General features: G+C 37.4%; 1 protein-coding gene across 3 annotated transcripts in view; it reads left to right on the top strand.

Annotated features, from left to right (window-relative positions):
* The window catches only part of LOC105381171 (endothelin-converting enzyme homolog), a 50,790-nt gene extending 38,355 nt beyond the window's left edge, over positions 1–12,435 (top strand). For all 3 annotated transcript variants that reach the window (XM_048630740.1, XM_048630739.1, XM_048630741.1), the window contains 9 exons: positions 99–419; positions 1,212–1,309; positions 1,634–1,797; positions 2,195–2,377; positions 2,874–3,035; positions 9,545–9,734; positions 9,892–10,022; positions 10,116–10,255; positions 10,368–12,435. In XM_048630740.1, coding sequence (XP_048486697.1) covers positions 99–419; positions 1,212–1,309; positions 1,634–1,797; positions 2,195–2,377; positions 2,874–3,035; positions 9,545–9,734; positions 9,892–10,022; positions 10,116–10,255; positions 10,368–10,544 — 1,566 coding nt within the window. In that variant the 3' untranslated portion in view covers positions 10,545–12,435. The remainder of the gene's footprint in view (positions 1–98; positions 420–1,211; positions 1,310–1,633; positions 1,798–2,194; positions 2,378–2,873; positions 3,036–9,544; positions 9,735–9,891; positions 10,023–10,115; positions 10,256–10,367) is intronic.
* Positions 12,436–12,855: the final 420 nt, after the last annotated feature.

The following is a 12,855-nucleotide window of genomic DNA, read 5'->3' as shown; positions in this document are numbered from 1 at the left end:
AGTGTGCCTGGGTAGTAAGTAATTATGGCAAATCCTTTCACGGAGGTACCCAGCACTACGATACGATGAATATAAAACACCCTCCTTTATATTTTCAGCTGGACCAAGGAGGCTTGAACCTACCAACCAGAGACTACTACCTCAACAAAACAGCCAACAAGAAGGTCTTAGACGCCTACCTGGACTACATGACCCGAATATGTGTACTCCTGGGAGCGAACAAAGTCGAAGCCAGAGCCCAGATGGCCAAGGTTATCCAGTTTGAGACGGAACTGGCTAATATCACGACACCTTCGGAGGTCAGAAGGGATGAGGAGGGCATGTATAATCCATTTACTATCAAGGCTTGGCAGAATGAAGCGCCGTTTCTGAACTGGACCATGTTCTTTAATGACGCGTTTAAATTGGTTAATCGGACGGTAAGTGTTTTTCTATTTGAAAATATGTTTTTGCATACTTACCTACAGTCGTTTGCAATAGAAACCAACAATCATGTAAACAAATATGGCGGACTGACATTGACAGCGTATTGTTTATGCCCATAGTGATGTCATAGTGTTCTAATTAGATTAAATATATAAGCCATAGACTATAAAATAAAACTGATTATATATAAAAAAGTGTTTATTAAAACAAATTTAAATCTTCGTCTTCGTCATCATCACTATCAGAAGTGTCGCCGGTGACCGTAATTATAAATGGAACCACTGTGTCATCGCTTGCCGTGTCTAAAATGCCGTCGAGCTTTTTCATTTCTTCCTCTTCCTTTTTTCGTTTTGGTTAATTATATTAAGCTCTTGATTTTTTTTAAAATTGTATTCAAATAATATTAAATTAAAATAATTTATAAAATTAAAAATAAAAGATAACTTCAGATTACGAACAACACTAACTTTTCAATGACTTATAGAGTTCGATGAGTAAAAAACTAAGATGACAGCTTGTCAAATACCTCGAAATTTTTACGTTGCAAATGTTTTAACAAATTTAATTATAAATACAAGTTAAATCGTGTTGAAGATAATGTGAAAACAATGGTGTGTTCGTTGAAATCAGACTATGTTCATAAATTGATCGAAAATGTATGTGATTACGGAGTAATCGTGACAATTTGGTTTGTTTACATGATTGCTGGTTTCCATTGCAAACCACTATACCTGAAACTCAATCCTTGCCATTATAAAACATTACTTACTTACGTCATTTTACAGATATCACCAGATGAGAGAATAATAGTGTACACCCCCGACTACTTCAAGAATCTGACTAAGCTAATTAGAAAGTACACTAAAACTGAAGAGGATAAGAAGTAAGTACCTAGTACCTTCTTACCTGACTCAATGTAAGAAATACTTAGATACAATATTACGCGACTATTCATTAATTCGGTGACTATTCTATTTACATTTTTAGACATAACTTACAGGAACTAAGATAAAAATCCCCTTCATTTGCAGTGCAGAAAGGGATTCTTAAAAGTAAGCGGTAGGCTCCCTTTTCTTGTCTGTAACACGAGAAAACTACTGACCTATGCAACCATTATGTAAAAACCAAAGCGTAATATATAAGTCAATGGGAAAAACCAATAACTAAGATTTTTTCCTGACTTAATCCACCTTTATTTGTTTCCCAGAACCCTGACCAGCTACATGATGTGGCAGGTGTCCCGCTCTCTCTCCACGTATCTGTCGAAGAACTTCCGAGATGCCAACAAGATACTGAGGAAGGCGCTGTTTGGGTCTGAAGGCACCGAGGAGTCTTGGCGGTACTGCGTCACCGATACCACTAATGCTCTTGGTGAGTTTATTATCCCCACTTGTTAGGAGAAAAAAGATGAACAAAGAAATATAAATTTTTGCTACTTATGAGTAAACCTATAATTATTTGACATATTTGGGTATTTAAATGACCATACTTAGTAAGATGAGGGATAACCCTACATTATCATTAAAATCATTAGCCTCTTCGACTGATGGATCAACTCTCTGTCCTGGGACTTCCTCATCTAACTAATTATTACCGGCTACCAGCTGCCGTGGGCGCTCCTCCAATTACAGCGCCGTATTTATGGCGAATCTACGTTTATCTACGTGGAATACGTGGATAAGATCGTCGGTCCAGGGAGCTGGAGGTCATTCTCGTCATTATTATCCTAATTGCCAATAAATGACGAGCCCATTTCTCTACCTTCCAGGCTTCGCAGTGGGCGCAATGTTTGTCCGCGAAGTGTTCAAGGGCGAGGCGAAAACCCAGGGCGAGATCATGATCGACAACATCCGGAACGCCTTCAAGAGGAACCTCCTCAACCTGGACTGGATGGACGCCGAGACCCGCAAGGCTGCAGAGATTAAGGCTGACGATATCACTGATATGATTGGTAAGTTCAGTACCTCTACTTTGTCTGTTCTGTTATTATAATAATAGTGTGGAGAGAGAGAGAACTCACACACGGCCATCTGACCCCAAGCTAGGCAGAGCCTGTAATATTATGGGTAGGTATTGGACGACAAATACATAGATAGAGAGGTACATATTTAGCACCCAAGACCCATGTATAAATATCTACCCCGGCCGACGATCGAACATATCAATAGCATATGTTCAGGGACTTCAGGGTTAAAATTATACCCCCAACTTTTATCATCCATCATTAGCCCTTAATCGCTGCTGAACATCATAAGCCTCTCCCAAAAAGCACCACAACACTCTGTCCTGTACCTTCCTCAGCCAACCACTAGTGATTCGACTTGTCAGGTCATGGGTACCGACAGCGGCGGGTTGCAGGGCGTCCAACGCTAGGTTTGCTTGATCATTAATTGTCCACTCGAGAACTTGTAGGATCAAATTATTAATGATTATGGATATGTTACCAGGTTTCCCTGACTTTATCCTGAGCAAGGAGCAACTAGACAAGCAGTATGAAGACTTGGTGGTCAGACCAAACCAGTACTTTGAGAACAACATCGAATTCAACATGTACACGCTACGGAACGACTTGAAACGATTGGACCTGGCCGTTAACAAAACTAAATGGGGTGAGTTCAATCAAGATTATCGAAAATTCTTTTGCATTTGCATCTTATTTTTTTATCTATTGATCTATGAGGACCCGTAACGCCATCTTTTGAAAAGCTGTAGCAAACAAATTCGTGTTCACTATCTATAGCCAAACCAGGAATATAAAAACCCTCGCCATATTGCGGAAAAGCAATAGAACTTTTTTCTTGCACTGGTATCACAAAGTGGCATAAACTCAAAATGTCATTTGTCTATTGCTGTCAAACTGTGGTGCTGTCAATGCGTAGTGTTTATTATAGCTTTTGTAAGTTTTTTGTGTTTCTAAATGCCGAAATCTATCCATAGCCGTGAAAGGAAACTAATTTACCACATACACAAGTATTTTTGGGAGTAAAAGTCCCTGGGATTGGACTTTATTTCTCTTGATAACATAACTGATGCTATTGTCAAAATGACTTGTAGGTATATAATTCAAATTCAAATTCAAATCATTTATTTATAAAATAATATTTATACGTCACAACTCACAAATCATAATTACAATCACAAATCATAATCACAAGTTATAGGTACTTATTACATTTTATAGATAGGTACATTAGCTAATTAAGTATGTAATATTATTTAGGTAATTACAATTTAATTTTAATGTTAATTTATAATGTAGTTAAAAATACAGTAATTTTACAGATAGGTAGGTACAGGTTGTTGTTGCAATTTAGTTGGTAGGCAAGGTTGGGGTCACAGAGGACAACGAGGCAGGGAAGTCAGTGAATTTATAAATAGGCATATTAACCAATATATTTTTAAGTTTTGCGATGAAAACGGTTTCAGATTTTGTTTCTTTTACGTTATCAGGCAGTGCATTGTATACTCTGGGAACGAGAGTGTTAATACATTTATCAGACTTGGCGAGCCTAGTCGCGGGCGCGATCAGCTGGTTACGCCGCCGGGTGTTGACCCGGTGGAAGTCTGCTTTAGTATTAAATTTGTCAAGGTTACGCCTTGCGTATTTTGCAACTTCTAGCGCGTATAGGCACGGTAGTGTTAGGATGTTACAGTTTTTAAATAATTGTTGAGCGGGACAGTCCCATGGTTTGTGAGCAATTATTCGTACGGCACGTTTTTGGAGTCTTAGTATCCTTTCGGAGCACGCCGCATTACCCCAGAGGTCAACACCGTAGGATAGAATCGAGTGAAAATATCCGTAGTATGCTTTTTTCATATTTTCATTAGACAAGCTACGAGCCAGACGGGACAGCGCGAAGCACGCGGAGGCGAGGCGGGCGCACGTGACGTCAATGTGAGGCGCCCAGGTGAGGCCGGCGTCGATCACGAAGCCTAGGTACTTCACATGGTCCACTTGCGGCACCGCCACTCCGTTGCACACCACATTTAGGTCATGTCCCCTAGTCCTTCTCAGTTGGAAATGAACAATGTTCGTTTTTTCTATATTTAGCAGCATTCCATTTGCGCTGAACCAGTCATGTATGGAGGCAGTGACTAGGTTTAATTTGTGTTTGAGCAGAATATAGTTCTCAGCAGATACAATCAGGCAACCGTCGTCTGCAAACAAGACATATTCGGCGTGCTCAGATGCCGCTGTTAGGTCATTGACCAAGATTAGGAATAGGTAGTTTCCCATAGTAGAACCCTGCGGCACCGCGCAGTCACCTATGAATTCAAGGTCGGACTTCGAGTTCCGGACGTACGTGCATTGCTTCCGGTCACGCAAAAACACTGCAATTGTGTTGTAGAAGTCATCAGTAATACCATACAATTTAAGTTTCTTTAAAAGAAGTTCGTGGTTAACTAGCTCGAATGCGCGCGACAGGTCACAGAACACGGCGGCGACCTGCCGGCCCGCCTCGTGATGACTCATCACTCGGCACACGACATCACGCGCCGCGTCAACAGTCGACCTGTTTTGCTGATAAGCGTATTGTTGATGATTGAGAAGTTTATTTTTTATGAAATGTTTTATAAGTCTGTCACTTATAAGACGCTCAAATACTTTTGATATTATAGGTATGAGGGATATCGGTCTAAAATACCTAAGCATGTTCATTTCACCCTTTCCCTTGTATATAGGTTGTACTTTTATTTGTTTTAGAAGGCTAGGATAATCACCCTCATTTACGCATTGGTTGAATAGCATACAAAGTAAAGATATAACAACAGGAGGTAGATAGTCTAATACAGCCGTTGACATGTCGTTTATATCAGTGGATTGTTTACGCTTTATTTTATTTATAACATTTATTATTTGGTTCAATGATATAGGTGTGTTTATGAATTTAGGTACTTCGTGGGATTCTAAGTATTTGTTGAGGTAAACAATTGCGGAATCACAGCAAGGCCGGCAGTTCGGGTTGTTGTTAGCTTCGATATAGTACCGGTTGAGGGCGACGGCAGCGTGGCGCGCGCGCTCGCAGTCGCTGGCCCCCGCCGAGGCGCTGACCAGCACGTCGAGGGCGGCGCCGCCGCCGGGCGCGCCCGCCCGCCCCGTCTCCGACGCGATGACCCTCCACACAGTGCGGCACATGTCCTTTCCGGCACTAACTATTTGTTTATTTATATATTCTTTACGCGTTAGGTTTAGGATAGATATGTGTTTCTTTTCTAGATTAATCAATTTGTCAATTAAGATTTGATCATTAGGATTTTGAGTTAGTGATTGTTTGACTTCTCGTATTTTTCTACGGCTGGACCGGACGTCCTCGGTGACCCACACCTTCGCGTTGTTTCTTACAGGATACTTCTTCAGAGGGAAGTGTATGTTAAAGTAATGGTTGATTACATTTATTGTTGCATCAATTTTTAAACTAGAGCACTGATATTTAGATAACAATTTTTCCCAATCATATAAATCTAGGCTTTGTTTAAAGTTGCTAATGTTAAATTCCGAGAAAAGGCGCTTATATCTTTCTAGGTTAAGCTGTAACATTTTGTTTATTTGTATAGACAGAAATATACCTGAGTGATCTGAGACTTGTAATTGTAAAGGAGATACTTCATTTATATTAACATTTGGCATATTAGTATAGATGTGATCCAAACATGTACTTGATTTGTCTGTTATTCTTGTAGGAAAATTAACTAATGATTTAAATCCAAACTGTCTTAAAGTCTCTGATAATAATTTTGAATTTGGACATTTTACTAACATATCAATATTCATGTCACCCATTATAATGATGTTATAGTTATTTACAAAGTGTATAGAAAGTAGGTCATTTAATTTTGAGAAAAAAGTAGGGAAGTCCCCTCTGTCTTTACCTCGAGGTGGTCTATAGATACAGACCACCACGGTGTCCGCACCGACGCACTCCACGGCGCAGGCCTCGAAGTGCATCTCCACCGACAGCTGCGCCACCTCCGGGCGCTCGATGGCAAGGATCTGGTCCCGCACGTAGATGCAGGCGCCGCCGCCCTCGCGCCCGCGCCGGCAGTAGTGCGCCGCCAGCTTGTAGTTCTCGAGGTGCACGCTGGGCAGCTCATCAGGATGCAGGAACAGCTCGGTCAGGCAGAGGACATCTATGTTTCCGTGGACTTGTAGTTCACATTCCAGTTTGTTGGTCTTGTTTTCTAGTCTGTTGATATTTTGATGGAAGATTGTTAGATTTCTTGATTCAGTGCTGGTTGTTTGGTGTGTCTTTTCCGGTGGACTCATCAGGTGGTCTGTTGGGCCTTGGTAAGAGAAAGGGCCGCCATTTTGATATATTCGTATTCAGAGGCCACACGTCTGTTGCCATGAATTTTTCTATTGATGCAGCTGGTATCCCGATTTTGAAGGATGTGTAGGTGTCATGTTTGGATGGGATCTTTTCCACGATGTACTGGAGTCCACCATCCACTTTATTCAGGTGATCGATTAGGGAGTCCGTGGTCGTTTCAGTTTTGAAATAGCACCCGTGTAGGTACGTGTACCTCTCAATACCTTGGATGCCAGTGTTGGTTGCAGATCCACGTATTGCAGATGACTTTCTGGGCTGGCGTTTGGTGACGGTGATCCATTGTTCTCCATTTTCAGTTGCAACATCGGTCGTCGGGGTCGTTGGGATGCTCGTAGGTGTTACAGTAGTGGTATTTTTCTCAATTGCAGTCGTTTGATTGGAGTTAGAGGTCAGTGGGGTCGCGTTCGTTGTGATTATTTTGTCAGTTATTATTTTTTTCTTGTCCGTGGGGGTATGTTGGCTCGAGAGTTCTGTCTTGGCTGGTTGGCCGCGTCGTTGTAGGCTGGTTGGTCGTGTAGGTCGGTTCGCTTGCGTTGATATCTTCTCTTTCGCACGTATTGCAGTAGTGCGCTTCTCGCGTTGTGCCGCTGCCGTTAGAGAGGGACGGCTAGCTGGTGTGGATTTCGTACTAGAGGCCGGTGTTGTCACCGCTTCACTATAGCTGCCCGGTTTTGTTGATCCATCACTATTTGAATTCGATACAACGGATTTTAACTCGCGTATTTCGTCACTTATTTGGCTTATTCTGGAGCAAATGTCGTTAATTTTTTCGTCAAGTGGTTTCAACGCACTAGTTATTAAGTTTTTTAACAAATCTAGATCGATTTTTTGCGACATTTCAACCGCATAAATTTGATGTTTATTAGCGCGATAGTTTCGTATGCTTACGCGCGGGAGCGCGACCAACGACTGGTATAGTATATTATGAGCAAATGAATTGGCAATTTTTTAAGCTATTACAATAGTTTTTATTAACTACATTACAATAATTGAAACAGAAATTGATTATTGATCTTGGTGGCAGTGAAAGCGACTCATCAAGGGACAGCGAATCCGAGACATCTGAAATATATCATATGAATTCCTACATTGCCTACATATCAAATCGGTTGAATATTTAGGTTCTAATTTTGTCTGATTATACCTACACATATTTTATCCAGTCAATGGGTTTAACTTTCTTATTACATAGTTCTGCATGCAAACCTGTAAGAGGTACCTGTGAGAGGATGTACTTTATTTCGAATTCCTGTGAGGATGGAAAATATTAAGCCACTTACTCTTGTATTTTGAATGCCTAAAACCATTTCAGCAAATATGCCTTTAGGTCAATTTATCTATTTTCAAATTGCCGTTTCAAAGTGCCGTTACACAACTGTAATCTAAATGTGGGTTTGCACGATGTTTTCCTTCACCGTTAGACTGTTAGTACACGTCATGTTACTTAAGTTCCAAAGAACCCATAGAATATATCCTTTCACTGAGCTACTGACACTCTTTTTCCAAAATAAATCATTAAAAAATTACTATTATAAATTTGAGCTTGGCCAATTCACATTGGTATGACTATACTTAGTATTGCAGTCCTCAACGCGAATGTGGCGCTCTTAATACAGGGTTTTTATATTCCTGGTTTGGCTATACCATTTGTATTCTCTAATTCGGTATGTTAAGTAAAATTTTTTGATGCTAATTCCAAAACCGTTTTGAGATATTATCTTCTTAATAAGTGTCTCATTCTTAAAAATATGAAATATTCAAGGATTCCGATTATTTTATCAAAAATGAAAATATAATTTGTCCTTCAAGACGCTGCGCAAGGTTAAAGTTTCAACCAAAGAGAATAAAAATGTTCAATTGTTAAATGTCACTTCTGTCAATCTAAAGTGTAAATATTCACAGAGTTACGATCTTGATGACGTCAGCGGCTGCATGGTAGCGAATGACGTCATAAAATCGTCGAAGAGCCGATCTTTAATTATTTTTTATTAAATTAACGAGAGCAGTAAAATAAAAAATATTCAAATTAGTGTCTCAAATTTCAACATACTTCAATTTAAAATTATAAAAACAATCACCATAAAATTACTTAACATACCGAATTTAACATAGATGGCGCTAATCAACTATCAATTTGACAGTTATCAGTCTAACCCTTAAAACGGAACTCAAAAAAATGTTATGTTAAATCACTTCCGGGGTCTAGAAAATGACAATGGGCGTTTTGGGACCTATGTCCAATAAAGATGAGACATACATCGTTGGATAGATCTTTTCAAGTGAGCAAAAAAGTATTATGACGACAAATCCGTATAAGTTGTCCATTTTGAAATATATTCGTCGGAAGGAAGAATTTTTCTATGGCATTGCACTCTCTTTCCTGATGACAGTTAGGGCGTAATACACGTAAACACGTATTATTGAAATTGGAGAAATTACTTTCAACTGGTTTTATTTACTGAGATAATAAACAAATATTATATAATATGAAATATGATCATTTTGTTATAAAAATTAAAAATGAATGTGAAAAACTAACAAAAACATTAAAATTACAGAAATAAAATATAAAAACTATCAAGGTACGATTATTCTAATTGGACAGTAAATCAAGACTAGCGCTTCCGTTATTCATATTCTGCAAAAAAATACCTTTTCAACGACGTATCACTCATTTCTATTGGTGCTGGTCCCAGCTTCCATATATTGGTGCCCATCATCATTTCATATGAATATTATTTTGTGTAAGTTGGTACTTGTACTACTTAAATAATTATAATTATTTCCAGGAATGGCGCCACCAACTGTAAACGCTTATTATACACCGACAAGGAATCAAATAGTTTTCCCAGCCGGTATACTACAATTACCTTTCTACGATGGTGATAATCCGAAATGCGTAAATTATGGGGCCATGGGAGTGGTGATGGGACATGAATTGACGCACGCATTTGATGATCAAGGGAGAGAATACGACAGGTATAGTTACATAATATTTTTTTAATAGTTGGAGTGCTAATGGGAGGTTTTCTGAAAAAAATATACTAAATCATAAATGGCGCTAGTAAAACCTCCATAACTAGGTAGGTACATGTGCAGTGGATTGATTTTAATATCATATTGTTATATATTTTAGGTTTGGCAACCTAAATCAGTGGTGGAACAATGCTACAATAGACCGCTTTAAGAAACGAGCTGAATGTATTGAGAAACAATACGCATCATATTCATTAGATGGGCATCATTTGAATGGAATAACTACGCTCGGTAAGATAATTTATTTAATTTAATATTTGAAAATATAAATTTTTAATTAATTATTCCTCCGATATTTTATATAACTCATTATAATATTAACAGGTGAAAATATTGCTGACAACGGTGGTCTGAAAGCGTCGTTCCATGCATATTTGGACTACAGTAAAACATCAAAAGCCAATGTAACACTGCCTGGCCTGAAGTACAACCATCGTCAGTTATTCTTCATTTCTTTCGCTCAGGTAAGGATAATTGTATACAAAAGAAGTATGGACACTATGGTTCTTATATTTCATGTTTATAAAGCTCATAAGAATTTTGAAAAAAATATTAAACGAATGTAAATCACAACAGGTTTGGTGTTCTGCGATGACCAAAGAATCAACAAAGATGCAGATTGAAAAAGATGACCACACAGTAGCCAGATATCGGGTGATTGGGCCTATATCTAACCTCAAGGAGTTCTCTGAAGAGTTTAACTGTCCATTGGGATCTGCGATGAATCCAAAACATAAATGTGAAGTTTGGTAATCAAACAACATTTGTATTGGTGCGTTACGTTCCTGAAATCAAATAAAAAGAGCTTATGCAAAATATTACTAAACAGTTGGTTAGGTGTGAAGTGATCTGAATGATTCCTGGAGTTACGAGCAACCTATTTGTAAACGGATTTGTGTAATCTAGCTTCCAATTGTACAAGAAGGAGATGAATGGATCAATCTAGTTAATGAAACGAATAACTAGAATTATGCTAACGATAAAAATATAGACGACAGAGCCACTGAACGTAATTATAAGTGATTTTTGTTTGTCAATGTCTTATTTTAAGGGTAAAAGTATTATTATGCTTTCTGAAAGCTTTGTGTGCAATGTTTGTACCTAGTCTGTACTTATTTAACTTTTATTGATGTTACCTATTATGAAAAGCCTGTAGTGTTTCGTTTTAACTTTTAAGTTAAGTACCTATAATAATTTTATCATACAGTTAAATTTTAAAGGTTATTTATAAATCAAAAGTAACTAAGTGCTCTTTGTTAAGATATTTTTTTTCATGCAGGTATTCTGAAGCCAAAATGCTGGTCATTTTTATGCTGAAAGTACCTTTCAAATATATGTATAGGGCTATACTAAACTTAATCTACATACACCAACATTGTCTTGCAGATAGTTCATAAATAAATAAATAATTAAAAAATGTGCCATGGTATATTCATACAAACTTTATTATTGTATGTATACATTTTAATTACTTTATAATAGTGCCAAGAGGAAATCATTGCTTATAAGTGGTTTTAGAGACAGATATTTCCTAAATATTTGTCTAATTTTAAAAATAGTATAGCCCTATTAATTATATGGTCGTACATTTTTGCTTTTAGTATTATTACGTGTTTGTGTAAAATGAGAGTTTTTGTAGGTATTTGATGTTCTATGTACTTGCTGTTAGTTTAGTACATATATATTACATTTAATTATGATATTGTCTTACTCAGGAGTGTCCTATGTTATTAAGTATCTTGGTATACCTACATGTATTACCTACTTCCATGATTACTCTTATTCGTATTGTGTTAATATGTACTGTTAATTTTTTAGTTACTTTTTAAAAATATTTACTCTTAGGTGGCGTCAACGACGTACGCACTACACTAGTAGGTATTATTTTCTCTATGGCGATGGCGGAGAATCACGTACAAATCTCCGCCTGTGGCCGCCAGTCCGCCCGCTAGCGTCGTCGTGGACGCGGCCTTAATAATCAAATCCAAATGTAGGTAACTAACATGTATTGTAATTAAGAAAAGTATTTAGTCAGAACACTGAAAGCCTATTTTGTATGTTATTTTTTGTTATAAGTAAGTACCTATTTATGTTTTGGAAATTATGTTTTTTTTCTATTTTATAAGTAAGTATAACTTATAGTTATAATAATAGTACAAACGGAATTATATTCTAAAATAGTATAAATACCTAATGCATTGTGAGCTTTGCCTTAATTATCAATTCATCTGAACAAAATAATAATATGATAAGCCACGTACTACTGACTTATGACCACTACAACCGTAGTAATAAAATAATGATGATGGCTGTACCGAAATGGTATGACAATAAAAACGTCTTGTTATATTACCAGCCCATATTTATGCCAATTTCTCTCATAATATATATGGTAGGTATAGCATTTCAAAATAACTATCATAGTTTCTCTTAAGTAGTTTCAACATAATCAATGGTAGAAAACTATTTTATACCTACTTACATAAAAATAATACCATTACCAGCTCCTTTATTAAAACTAGTTATGTTTGGATTGTTTATAGTAATGCGAAGGCCTGTTTCACAAAGTCTGAATAAGTTTCATAGTAAGAGTTGAGCTTCACCATTAAAAATGCACCAAGCATCAAATTAAACAAGGTGTGATCAAATGGATTTATCATCAGATATTGTGGAATAGGGCCATAACTTATGCAAATTAGAGTTTGCGTCGATTTACCTAAATACAAATTTTATTTATTTATCGTCTCCAACTACTCATATCATAATTATTATTATCATCATATTTTATGCTCCACAGATTTTAAATAGATCAAGACCAAATAGCTAGTTATAATACCAATTCATTACGATGTCATTATAATTTAATTACTTAATTACATCAAATGGAATCGGTAAAAGTGATATTTAGTAGTCTCCATAAACAATATAACATTTTACTACGATTATTAAAATTACCCAGCTACTATATTTTAGTCCGTACCTAGGTTCGCATTAGTTCGTATGCGTCCACAACGTCAGCGGACGGAGCGGCGGCACGCACTAGTATTATTTACTCTATCCTCCG

The sequence above is a fragment of the Plutella xylostella genome, chromosome 27 (genome assembly GCF_932276165.1).
Source record: "Plutella xylostella chromosome 27, ilPluXylo3.1, whole genome shotgun sequence".
NCBI lineage: Eukaryota > Metazoa > Arthropoda > Insecta > Lepidoptera > Plutellidae > Plutella > Plutella xylostella.
This window is presented reverse-complemented; position numbering and strand designations above follow the sequence as displayed.